Genomic DNA, 14,248 nt, shown 5'->3' on the forward strand with positions numbered 1-14,248 from the left:
TTAAAGAGGCATTCCTTAAACTACAATATCTTTAGTCTAATAACTCACAGGGAATAGTTATAATATTCCAGCAGTTGTATTTTTCCAGCCCTGTATTTCCTGGAAATGGCTGAGGAGGGAGAACATTTTCTACAACAGGGTTTTTCTACCATGATCCACATTTTCAACCTTTGTTCATGAAGGTAATGTTTCTTAGAAATAAGCAGCAACATAAAATACATTCATAGATAATGTTAGTCATTAAGAAGCTCTTAAACACTAACTTATCAACATTTTAAAATGCTTAGATAAGTAAATGTGTCCATTTGGCACATTTTATTGTGCAGGAGTCAGTTCTCTGATTGAGCCGGTGCTTTTGTGGTTGCTGCGTCATGCACATCAGAATGCAATCAATGTTGACTTATTGATTGCTTAAATCATAATCGTACATGTCTCCCTGGGAGGCCAGCAGTGGGATTTTCCTTGATCCACTCACCACTACCTCCACACACACTCAAACTTCCCAAAAAATACACAAATATAGCTCTAAATCTTTACACTAACTGCAGAGAGATCTTGTTTGAAGAGATATTACACAAACTGTAAAAATGTAGCCAGATAAACATAAAGAAAAGGATAAGGCTTATTAAATATATTAATACTTGGCTTGATTTCTTCTTACTGTCAAGTGTTCATTAAATGTAATTATAGCTTACAACCACCTTTCTTGCTAAGTGAAAAACTGCAGATAACTGTTAACAGAGTAATAACACAGGCGCAGTGAAACATGTTGTTTAGGACATGCTTTAATGATGAGACATTTCTTGAATCTCCTCAATCAATCATTTTTTTTTAGGTTTTATCTCTAGAAATGTCTTATACCATTATTTAAAAGATAAAAGCCAATCATTGACTTGATCAGTGAGTTAATTATGTTTCAGCATCACTTTTCCATAGTTAACTACAAATAAAATAAAACATACAGAAAGACTTGACAGGTAAATTAAAACTTTGCAGTTTCGTACCTAGCTGATGGTTCTTTTGCAGAGTTTGTTCTACCTTCATACACTGTATATCCTGCATTTAGATACAGTTCATGACACAATTTGTTTTTCTTCTTGAATGCATCAGCGTGTAGATTAGTTTCAGGAAGCTTCTCCCAATTATAATTAGACATCTGCCAAATAAGTGCAAAATCCCAAAAGATGCCATGTATTACTTCATTACTTAAGGAAAGTTTCCAGATTTCTACACCATAAACTAATTTTGATCTGAGATAGGCTATGCTGTTGCTTTATGGTATCAGTGACATAATGAAACATATTTCTGCTTTTATATAGATTTAAATAAACCATTTAAAGCTAAGGCTCACAGTTTTTAATTTCTTATAGCAGCTAGCTGTGCCACAGAACTAACCCTGGTTAGTAAGTAAGTATAAGAAAATGTCTGTTTTCAGCTTTCCCTTTTTATTTCCATAGTCTTGTATGCTAGCCTGCTTACAGGATATGCAGACTAGTGTTCAGGCATGCACATATAAAGCATGAGGAAGCCTGCTAATATCCTGATTATATTGCAATCTTATCTTTCAGATAACCTCAGTTCCAGCAGAGTTTCAAGGGTACATCTAAAGATCATAGTCAATTGATTTATTTTTTATTTTCGGATTACTAAGATAAGGTTTATATTTTCATCCGTATTGTTTAGCATGATTTGGAATGAGGCATTTGTAGATACCTAAACTGATGCTTGCGTATTTCAGATTATACAATCAAATAACTTAAATTAGTGCTCAGTAATTGTGGACTTTTCTTAGTTTCAGACCTACTAACAAATTATTTTTAGGAACCTGGAGCCTTCCTGACTGTCAAATATTCTACCCCAACCAGCTTTTTTTGGAGGAGAGCTATAAGATGTTGCACCAATATTGGGGTTTACTTGTTTATGAAAGATAGAATAATGTTTTCACAATATGTCGCCAAACATACTCATAGCTTACTGTGTTCCTAAAGAAATATATGACTCATAACATACATTAAGTCTAGAATTAGCAAGCTGCCACGCAGCTAGACTTCCCATATGTTACCTTTACATAGTGGTGTTTTATGCTCTCTTTCATTAAACACTTGTTTTATCATGCAGCACTTTGAAATGTTGATTTAAATATAAAGTGCATTACAAATAAAATGTATTATTATTGTTTTTAATTTCTGCTATGATATGACTTGTAACAATTCAATAGGATTCAAGCTAATTATGTGCAAAGTTAACTTTGTGTTTTTCTCAACATGTGTTCTCATTATAAATATCTGCCACAAAAAAAAAAAAAAAAAAACAACAACATGCTAATGGTAAGTAGCCATCATAAGTATCTACTCAAGTTCTTTAACAATGTCCTATTTTTTTTTATATATTGTACTACTTTTCTTTCAGGTAGATTTGTTTTTGTAGCACCCATTTTCTAAGAAACTTACTGAAAATAAGTTTGAGATTTTAAGTCAATAATCAGCTAAAGTACAAGTATAAGTTGATATTTAATTAGCATCAACTACTAAACACTGTTGTAAAAAAAATATTAGAAATCTTCCTTGGAACTGACCACCCTCTGGCTTGCAGTTATCCCCAAAAACTCTCTAAATTCTCCAAACTCAGATTGTTCAAACATATTACGTAACACACTGATGTCTCAGTAGTTCTTCATACAAACAAACTTAAATGAAAGAATAAATCAATATGAAAGAGAAATGAGTGAGTTAAAAATTGCAAACAGAGCAGGATGCTGACAGAGACAGGATCCATTGTTTCAGAGGATCAACTAATAACAACACAAATATAGATTCATACTTCAGTCAATTGAATAAACATCAGCACTTCAGGTTGTGTTCATTGTTATTTCTCATCATAAAAACATGCCAACTTCACTTAATCATATAAATATAGATAGATTTCTTTAAGTTTGTGTGCCATGGCCACTATAAACCATACACACAAACACACAAATACAATAAATATAAACCCTCAAAGTTGTGTTTGTTTTATAATATCTAGTTCTATCCTTGTTTCATTCTCTACGACTTTCTCTACAGACATCATTGGGTTGTCATACACCTCTTTATGTATTTCTGTACAATGTTCATCAGATTCTTGCTCGTCATGTTCCTGACTATCATTTGAAATTTGGCAGCATTTGCAGCAGCAGCAGCATTTGGCTATAAACACTCCAACCAATTTATCCCAGGGATCCAGAGAGTGGGCCCAGAGAGGGAGGAAGTCCCAGGATCGCAGTCCGGAAGGCAGCCATCCAGGTTTCCTTTTCTGCAGTGCATTGATCACCAAGACCATGATAAACATGACAACTAAAGGTACGCCCACACCAACAAGGACCTTCCAACCAGCAAGCGACAGGCTGAATATAAAGAGTGGTAACAGGAAAAAGCAGCAGATGATGTATACTGCGGCAAACCAGCGGTAGTTGGCAGTGACGTTCCCCAGACCCTTGGCCAGTCGGATGGGTATTCGAGTGAAGGGGATTGGATACCATAAAATGATTCCAGAGATGTTGAACAGGAAGTGCACAAGGGCAATCTGGGGAAATGATTGAAATGGTTTGTTGAATATCTTTTGCTTACTTCGATTGAAAAATGTTTCTACAGTTTTTAAGAATAAGGAATCATATTAAGTCAAAAAAATGTGTATGTACCATCTGCTAGTTAGAACCAGTCCTTGAATTCATCTCTAATCTGCAAATCATAACACTCAGATAATAATCTGTAGAACTAAACCTGAGCATTACACATTACTGATCTGGCCTGAAAGGTTACCTATGATCTGCAATTAATGAGAAGATTTGCACTACTTTTCTAAAAAAAATATTTTTTAAGGAAAATTCCTTTTGAAACCTTTTGCTCACTCCCTGCATGACAGTACACAGTTTTTACTTTGTTTAATCATTTTAAGATGTATATTTTTAGATGTAGCTTTTATTGCAAATAAAGAAGTTGTTAAAAACCATTGTGAGAGACAAATATAACATTTGTCTTTGTTTAAAAAAAATGACGTTTTACTAGTATAATAAGTCTAACTGTTCTTTCTTAGTCTTTCTCATTAGCTTTAAATTTATATGGATATTGTATATTGTTATTAGTAAATGTTTTCAAATGGGTTTAGCAACATTTACACTACAAATATAAATGACCAACAGCTTTGTTCTACTTTACATGAGACATAATTAAAAATTATTAACATAAAAACAATTTCAGAAGCAATTCAAGAAAAATAATCATTCCGGTCATTTTGTGATTGATTTATCTACCTGTAGAGCATTAGCCAGTCTGTCTCCAGGGCTGGCCATGGCTGCCAGAATGGCAGTGGTGGTGGTGCCGATGTTTGAGCCCAAAGATAGTGGATATGCCCTCTCTATGCTGATGACACCAATACCTATTTCACAAAATTAATTATTAAAGAATGGTTATTTTTACAGAAACAGACCTCTTTCTGTGTCTGCATTATACATTTCTTGATCTCACCAACTAGTGGAGTAATGGCTGATGTGAACACAGAACTGCTCTGCACAATGAAAGTCATTCCAGCTCCAACTACAATGGCGATGTATCCTGTGACCCAGCCGAATGGAAAGGGGAAATCTGTGCACACATGCAACATATTATTTCGCCAACCTATCTACTTATTTAGCTGACTGGATACGCAGAGTGGGAGGCTGCTTACCAGTGTTGAGGATTTTCTTAATGACTGCAGCCACTTGGCCCTTCAGCATAGAGTTAAGCAATTTAACAATGCAGACTAGACAGGAACACAGAACCAGCAGAGAGAGCGCCAGCAAGATGAGACCCACAGCCAGATCAGACAGGTTCACGTTCACAAAGATGTGATTACCTGTAGAAACCCACACAGAAATATGGGTACAAATGGAGATTTAAAATAATAATTATGGCATATACACAGTGTAAGTCTGTTTAATCAACCAACCACATTGCAGCAGTTGATTGCATTTAAGAGTGGTAAGACATGTCCAAAAGTAAGATTTGCATTAATTTAGGTTTGGAGGACTTTGCAGATGGCATTGCTCTTGGTTCAATGTGAGTTTATCTGAGGATTTTAAAAACTGCTAATTGACAGTGGTTTTTACACACAGCCTTCACTCACCTTTCAGTGGTTGAGTGAGACTGAGTCAAATGGTTTGATATAATAAAAGGCAGCAGAACAACATACAACTGATTATAAGAAAAATATAGGAAATACCACATCTGCAGACATGTTAAATTGAAAGCAGATGGGTTACAGCAGCAGAGGGCCCCATTGGATGTCATTCCTGTGAGCTGAGGTACAGGAAACTGAGACTACAGCTTTTATAGGCAAATTTCAACCTTAAAAAAAGTTAAAGTACGGTTCAAATGAATCTCCATAACAGCTACAGAAATACGATCAGAATTTGGCATCAAACAGATGATTGTATGGATGGTCTGTATCAAGGAAACATGATGGTGAGGGTGTAATAATGTGGTGGACATCTTCTTGGAACAATTTTGGCCCCTCAGTACCAACTGAACTCTGCATTCAAGTGTTTAGTAAATGAACAAAATGTGTAATTCAGCCACAGTATGGACATGTCTCTGTGAAGGACTATTAGGAAACATAAGTGTGGTAATAGTGGGCCGAAATTTTTTGAAGATCCTGGTCCATAACAGAAAATTGGTTCACTGACAAAACCATACATGGTATATTTTTCTCAAATTGCCTTAAACACGTCATCTATTTTTTTAATTTTTCAATGCAGTTGAAAAAATACTTTGCTAATTCCAAAGAGAAATTCAATAGGCTAAACGTAATGAGGATGATTTATTTTCATGTACGTCTTACATTTCTGAATGTTGTATGTTTCGGACACATTCTTTAGAGTGACAGTAATGTTGCCATCGATCCAGCAGAGAGACGGAGAGGTGCAGTTCTCCGGACCGGGAACTGTGACATTCTGTAAGGTCTAAAACACATGCACAGTTTTGCTCTTAATCTCTCACTGCCAGATATTTGTTGTACATTTGACTTTGCTCTCTTTGTGTCTTACTGTGTTGCTGTAGGTTTTACACCACTTCTTGATCATACTTTTGTTTTGGGCATCTGGGTCTCCAGTGGCAAGTCCACTAATAACAGACTCATCCAGCTGATACGGAAGAGAAAAGGAAAACAGGCCAAAGATAAGAGCATTTTACAATGGCTTCTTATCAGCCTGATAAAAATGAGGACATGGAATCAGCAACATCCTAGTTATTGCAAGCATTAATCAAATGTCTCATCATTATATGTTTTTATTTCAAAGAAGAGACACTATTACAAGGAAGAAGATAAAAATCAGAAAAGCAATATGTAGCACCAGAACAACCCAAAGGTCAGGTTCTTCCGATCCTAGATTTATTTTTTCCGAATGCTTATCTTCTGACAGTCTATTCAAATAAAAAAGGTATCATAAGAATATCAATAATTAAGATTACGTTTATGACATCTCACCTGTATGATAGCTTCAGTTAAGACATCAGTAATCACGTTTAATAGGTCGGGTGCTTCTCCACTCTGGATCTGAAAGGAGTCGATGATGAGTTTGGTCACAACGTACAAGTAACCAGAGGCTACTTCCAGAGGCAGCAGCACCAGCACAGAGAGCCAGTTAAAGAAGTCGTGCACGGTAGCCCCTGCAAAAGCCCTTTATGCATGGAAGGGGAAAAAAAATATTAATAATTATGGTGTTTCAGAAATCTGATCCTCACATTTTTCAAGCAAGAACATTTTATTCACAGTAATGGTCCAGGTTAAACGTTCATATCAGCTGTATATATATTTTATTATTTTTGGTGCTGATAAGATATTTGGTTGGACAAAGGTTCAAAGTTTTCTACATCTAGTGAATAGTGTTCTGCAAGTGATGCAAACATGGTTATAAATCATCCCTCTTGAACTTTTACAATGTCTTAAATTCAGGGATGGGGGATCTGGAGTCAACAAATCATCTCTATGTCATGTATTGGTTTTGCCCAGCCACTAAACCAGGTGAGTTCAGTAAGCACAGGCTAAACCAGATTTATAACATATATATGAAATAGAGATGACTTGTTGACTCCAGGTCCCCCATCTCTGCTTAAATCCCTACTAAAAATGTTAGTGTACGGTTGTGGAATAGATAAAACACAAAAAGACAAACAGTCTTTATAATATTATAATATTTGGCAGCTGTTCTCTACATTTTTATTTTGGTATCCTTCGGTGTGCCTATATAAAATCCAATGCAAAGCCAGCCAGATCTTGAGGATTCATCGAATTACTTTATAGATTATTGCTTCAGTTGAATTTCAGTATGAATTCAGTTGTTCTGGAAAGGTTTGGAGGACAGTATAGTGAAGGCATTGGTTTGGCAACATCATGGTCTGTACAGAGCTACAATGGAACAAATTAGATCAAAGTATAATGGGTCAAATAGATCTAGACATCAATCTAAGATAATCTATAATAAATAGCTTATATCCTAATTTAATGTGAGTGAGCTGGAACCATTTCAGTAAAGAATTTCAGTGTTGAATCGTAAAGCATACTTCAAAAGACTTTAACTGCTAAAAATAATGTGATTAGGGTTATTAGTTTCTATTCAGGCCGTGATTATGCAACTTTGAGCTCATCTGTCTCATTAATCCTAATTTAATTTGTTTTTAATAACTTTATTAACAGCATATTACATTTTTTTCCCCCATTCCATTCCATTTTCTTCCGCTTTATCCGGGGCCGGGTCACAGAGCCAGCAGTCTATGCCCAGATATGCCCAGACCTCAGTTGGCTCCATTCAAGGAGGAGGAGCAACAACTCCACTCCAAGCTCCTCCCGGGTAACTGAGCTCCTCACCCATCTTGAAGGGTGTGTCCAGCCACCCTGCGAAGGGAACTATTTTTGGTTGTTTGTATTCACAATCTTGTACTTTCGGTCAATACCCAGATCTCATGACCATAGGTGGTGGTGGGAACATAGATCAATCGGTAAATCGAGAGCCTTTCCCACACAGCTCCCTCTTCACCACGACAGTCCAATACAGCAACCACGTCACTGTGGTCACTGATAGCTGGATGGGTGCCGACGGCGCACCGATCCATCTATCGATCCATCTGTCCCTCACTCATGAACAAGACCCTAAGATACTTGAACTCGTCCACTTGAGACAAGGGCTCTCTACCAAACTGAAGAGGGGAGTCCACCTTCCTCCGGTGGAGAATCATGGCCTAAGATTTGGAGGAGCTGAGCCTCATCCCAGCCACTATAAACTTGCCTGCAAACTGCCCTAGTGCCCCCACCCGTCCTGGTTCAATGAGGCCAACAGGACAACATAATGTGCGAGCAGCAGAGATGATATCCCGATGTTCTCAAACCAGACACCCTTTAGTCCCTGTCTACAAATGCCTACAAATTCTGTCCATTAATGTAATGAACAGAACCAGTGACAAAGGGCAGTACTGGCAGGTACCAACATAAAATGGGAACAGGTGTGACTTACTGCCGGCAATGCGAACCAAGCTCCTGCTGCGGTCATACAGAGACCAAACAGCCCTTAACAGAGGGCCCCAGACCCCATACTCCCAGAACACCACCCACAGGGCAACACGCGGGATACGGTCAAATGCCTTCTCCAGATGCACAAAACACATGTGGACTCCCACGAACCCTTGAGTACCTAATGAAGGATATAGAGCTGGTCCAGTATGCTGCAACTGGGACCAAAACCAAATTGTTCCTCCTGGATCCGAGGTTCAACTATCAACTGGATCCTCCTCTCCAGCACCCTGGATTATACCTTACTGGGCAGGCTGAGGAGTGTGATCCCTCTGTAATTAGAGCACGCCCTCCGATCCCCCTTTTTAAAGAGAGGGAACACCACCCCAGTCTGCCAATCCAGGGGTACTGTTCCCAACCATGACGTGTCAGCCAAGAGACGTGTCAGCCAAGACAGTCTTACAACATTCAGAGACTTAAGGTACTCAGGACTAATCTCTTCCAACCCTGGGGCCTTGCTACGGAGAACCTATCTAACTACCTTGGTGACTTCAGCCTGACTGATGGCTGAGTCTGCTTCTAGGTCCCCAGCCTCTGCCTCCTCCTCAGAAAACATGACGATGGGATTGAGGAGATCCTCAAAGTACATTGTCCAGCGCCCGACAACATCCCTAGTCGAGGTCAGCGGCTCCACACCCAAACTGAAAACAATGTTGATGAAGCACTGCTTCCCCCTCCTAAGGCTGCGGACAGTTTGCCGCAACACTTTCAAGGCTGACCAATAGTCCTCCTCCATGGCCTCTCCAAACTCCTTCCAGACCGAGTTTTTGCCTCTCTGACAGCAAAAGCTGCCTGCTGGTACCTCTCAGCTGACTCCTGAATCCCAAAACCTAACAAGGCCAGGTAGGCCTCCTTCTTCAGCTTGACGGTATCACGTACTTCCAGGCACCACCACTGGGTTCTGGGAAGCCGCCACGATAGGCATCAGAGACCTTATGACCACAGCTACACATGACCGCATCGACAATCTACTGGTTTTCCTTAGATAGAAAACTTTGAATCAATTTGACTGTATGATCTGGTGAACTGTAAAGTGAAAATGGGATGACATGTGTTGTGAATTGGCGCAACATAAATAAACTGAATTGAAACATTGATCACCCCAACTCTATGTCTCCAACTTCCTTTGAGATTTGGGAGAAACTCGTCATGGAGGAGGGAGTTAAAGACCCCACTAACAGAGTTGTGAGTTTCTGTTCTGTTCTGTTTCTGTTCTGTTGGGAACCTCTGGTTCCCAACAGAAACTCAGAACAGAACATCCAGCTCACCACCAGCTGGTCCTCGGCTGAAAGCTCAGCCCCTCTCTTCACCCAAGAGTCCGAGACATGTGACTGGAGATCAGATGACACAACTACAAAGTATAAAATCATCAACCTCCGGTGTGTCCTGGTGCCATGTGCACTTATGGACATCCTTGTGCTCGAACCTGGTGTTCTTTATGGACAAACTGTGATTTGCACAGAAGACCAATAACAGAACACTGGTCGGGTTTAGATCAGGGAGGCCGTTCCTATCAATCACCCCTGTCCAGGTCGTACTGTCGCTGTAAAATAAAGCCTGTCTTTCTATTTATCAGCACCTTATATCTTGTATGACTCCTAAAGGGAAATTGATCAAGGGCCTTCTTGTAAAGCCTGATTAGGAAATCAGAATCAGAATCAGAAATACTTTAATAATCCCAGAGGGAAATTACTTTTGTTACACGCTCCAGTTACTGTTTTATATAATATATACACACATCCAACTACAATGCAAAAGAGATTAGTTTATTTAAAATAACATGCTCCATTAAAAGGTCTCAGTACCTTTATTTTTGTATATTTTCAATGTTGTTTCTACAAGCACAGGAAAACAGTCAAAGTATTACCTGCGGAAGGTGCTGCGGTCACCAGCTTGCGTCATGGCAACTAATGTGTTTGTGACCGAGGTGCCAATGTTGGTGCCCATGATGATGGGAACAGCTACCTGGACTTTTAGGACTGTCAGAGAACACAGATCCATATCAGTATTTTTGTCACATCTCAATATATTCATCTCTGTGTGTTCATGCTAGCAGTGTGATGGTGTTGTGTGCTTCGCACTCACTCCCTGACGAGACCATGCTGACGACTATAGAGGAAGAGGTGGATGAGCTTTGTACAAGCAGAGTGACAAGGACCCCGATGACCAAACCAGCCAGCGGATTAGACAAAATCGAGTTGTCCTGAAAGATATCGCCTGCTGCTCTGCCTGGACAACATGAACAAAGGACCATGTAGCATATATATTTTACTTTGGAATAACTGTACATCAGGATGACAGCTGCTTTGATAGTTTTGTTACGAATAATTATTAGAAAACTAGAATTTAAGACTAAAATCTATTTAGCTGCTACAGTATTGTTTAGAATAGCTCAAATAATGACCTGCAGGGTCTCAGTTAGAAAAGTGTTTACCTCCAACTAGCTGAAAGGCTGAGCTGAGGATGTCGAGGGAACAGATGAACACGTAGAGGAGGCCCAGCAGGGCGATGAACTTTACAATTGACACCAGCACCCTCAGCACTTTACCCTTGGTATCTAGATCTGAAAGAGAAAATAACCTATTGTCAAAAGTAGAAGTGAAACAATTAAATGGATTAACTGTGATTAATCGAAATAATCATCAACTAATTTAGTTAATTGATTAATTGTTAAATGGAGTATTGAGGCTCTAAAGCATGCCTAAAAAAATAATTTTCAAGGAACCTTTTGCTATCCGATTACTAATAGGAAAATTAATCAACAGATTCATTGATGAGCAAAATTGTTAGTTGCAGACCTAATCAAACTAGTGGAGGAGGTTCTGGGTGGATCATCAAAATAAGTAATCCTCCTAATTGGAAATCATTCTGGTGACATGTTTATGTAACGCTGTCCTGCGTGCTCGTCCCAATTTTAACTTACCAGTTGTGAGTCTGACATAGTAGAAAAATTTCAAATCTTTTGGAAAGTAAGTTTGTATGAGCGATGCAAACAGCAACTTTTAAACAAGCCCATTTTCCTTGTGCATGCTCTCGCACGCGTTTAATAAGCATCCCCTCTTGGGAGCGGGTACAGGGTAGTGCATGTGCACTTTTTTTTATAGTGGAGAGGGCCAAACATTTGCATAAATCCTCCTCTATACCTTTAAAATTATACTAAAGTGGCCAAAATCAAATGGGAAATGCTATATTTTTTTATATAGTATTAGAAAATATACTCTTTTAATTTCATGTAGCACTAGGAATAAAAATATCTGATGACATACACAACCTGGATGAGCCTTTATCGTTACTTTGGCCTTCTCTCCCACTCAGCAGTTTCTCTTAATTGCCTCGATCATATATTTTATCACATCTATGAATGAATTAGGTCAAAGCTCAGTTTATTTCTCTGTAGGTGCTGGTGGAACAAAAAAAAAAATCTTTGTTCCTTTTTGTAATTCTATAAAATCCACACTTACTCCATTTGTATGCTCAGGTCATAATTATACATTAATAAAGGAACCAGGGGAAACCTTTAGAAACCCCAGAGTTGTTCTAAGGATACTTTAATGGGTAGTCAATGACTGCATGGTAAATGTTAAAGCACATACACTATATTTTTGCATTCTGACAATAAAACTTTCAAGGACTACCAAATGTTTCGGCATTAAACATTTCTTTGGAAACTAAAGTAAATCAGGAGAGAAGAAGTGGTCTTTTATTTGTCTGGTTTCTCCATGGGTACAGCTTCCATGTGTGTGAAGCTGCCACAAATGTCAGTTCAAAAACAATTATAAAGCAGTTAAACTCAACAGACTGTCTTGCAGTCATTCTGTTCAGAGTGGAAATTGGACCTGTGTTCCAGATTTGAACTTATTTGGAGCTAATTGCATTAATTGTATGGAGGACGGGTAGCTTATAGGGGGGAGGGGTGGACTAGTGGTTGAGGCATTGGGCTTAGATCTCAGAGGTTCTGAGTTCAAGCCGACTCCCACAGACTGCCACTCTGGCTCCCTGAGCAAGAACCTTAACCCCACACTGCTCCCCGGGTGCCACACAATGGCAGCCCACTGCTCCCCAAAGGGGTGGGTTGAATGCAGAGAATTAATTTTTTTGCTCTGTATTTGTGACAGTGGAATGACAATAAAGTTTTATTCTCTTCTATACTAAAAAGCTGGCAGAAACTGTTAGGAGAGCTTTAATATCAACTGTGAGTCTATTTGCTCAGTGAAGCCACACAGAAGTTAGTAACACTCCAAATGTTACATAAAAAAAACAGATTACCTCATTTTCTTTGTAGTGTGATGAATCTAAAATTGTGTTTGGCTATAACATCATTGTAGTAAATGAAAAGCAGTGGGAACCTGAGAATTTCACCTCAACCATGAAGTACAGAGGAGGCAGCATCATGTTATGTGGGTACATTAGTGTAAGACAGACTTAAAAACTCACCTAAATATGACACTTACTTAGCTACTAAATATTGGTTTCTTATAAAATCAGTTGCAGCCTACAAATCCTGCTTTGTTACTCCTGTTATGTTAGGAGGAACCAGCAAAGATTCCAACAAACTATTAAAGCATTTTTTTAGAGAGATTCTGCAAAAGGTTGAGCTGTGTCATACAGTTTAAAAGGCAATTTTACCTGACCATGGGACCCCAGTGTCTTTTAGCTCAGGGAGGTCCCAGGGGTCTGTGTCCTTTGAGCCTGGCTCCACCAAAGCCAGAGTGGAGTGTGCTGGGCTTGCCTTAAGATCTGCAACATGTTAAAGTCCACAATAAATAAATCGTCTCCAACAATAAGCTTACTATGTGTCAAAAGTCTACAAAAAATGTTTCCAAACCTCTGATTTTCTCTTCTTTTTGCTCATCTTGGCCTTGCTCTATGTTGTTCTTTGAGTCAGATGACTGAAAAAGAAGAACCGTAGTAAAAAGGTATACATATCATACTTGAGTTACATATACTAAAATCTATGCTTTTTTGAAAAAAGTGTTTTAAAAAGTTAAATCACTCATTGCTTACTCAATCCTCTCACATCTTTTATAGACCACAACCACTGATTAATAAACTACAGTTATTTTGTACTGCAGGCTGCAGGTGGTGCTCCTGTTTTTCATGACATATGTAACCGTATCCTCTACCCAAAATACTGCATCTGTTGGTGAGATCTATACTGGTCGTACTAACAGCCATCCACACATGCACACAAGCACAACGCTCATCACATGCCACCTTATTGATCTGGGTCACATGCTTTTAAATTCCATTCACACAAGAATAGCAACAAATGATCGACCAATCCCCTCAGCATTTATAACTAAAAGACATTTTTTTTCATAAATCTGCTCTTTGATAACACATCTGTTCTGTCTGCTGGGAATGGTCTTGTTAGTTATTAAATTACTGTTAAATTTCTATGTATAAAAAAGCGCTTTTCAATAAATAACTAAGAGTTTTATGTGCTGAATGTCAGCAGTCCGTTGGCTATTATGCCAAAATTAAATACAACATTGGTGAATATCTAATATTCATTTCTACAAGCAACATTTTTAGAAGGGATTTGTTTTTGTAATTCAAAATAAAGAAATATGTTAGATTTTCTTGTTTTATGCATTATTTCCTGAGCCTTATTCATGTCATGAAGATATAAAATCTCTCTGCTCACCTGTGGCAGGCCTAGGGAGTCCAT

The 14,248-nt window shown here is 38.5% G+C and overlaps 1 protein-coding gene across 1 annotated transcript; it reads right to left on the reverse strand.

The window, feature by feature from the left end:
• Nucleotides 1–2,855: 2,855 nt before the first annotated feature.
• LOC107095885 (sodium-dependent phosphate transport protein 2B-like) lies at nt 2,856–14,248 on the reverse strand. The gene is made up of 13 exons (XM_015392251.1): nt 14,225–14,248; nt 13,403–13,466; nt 13,204–13,314; nt 11,012–11,140; nt 10,663–10,806; nt 10,445–10,556; nt 6,499–6,691; nt 6,059–6,154; nt 5,854–5,974; nt 4,702–4,869; nt 4,503–4,619; nt 4,289–4,413; nt 2,856–3,561 (listed from the first exon to the last, which is right to left on the reverse strand). The coding sequence occupies exons 1-13, from the start codon at nt 14,246–14,248 to the stop codon at nt 2,995–2,997; spliced, it is 1,971 nt and encodes a 656-aa protein (XP_015247737.1). The 3' UTR covers nt 2,856–2,994.

This window comes from Cyprinodon variegatus, unplaced genomic scaffold (assembly GCF_000732505.1).
Source record: "Cyprinodon variegatus isolate N-32 unplaced genomic scaffold, C_variegatus-1.0 Scaffold582, whole genome shotgun sequence".
Taxonomy (NCBI): Eukaryota; Metazoa; Chordata; class Actinopteri; order Cyprinodontiformes; family Cyprinodontidae; genus Cyprinodon; species Cyprinodon variegatus.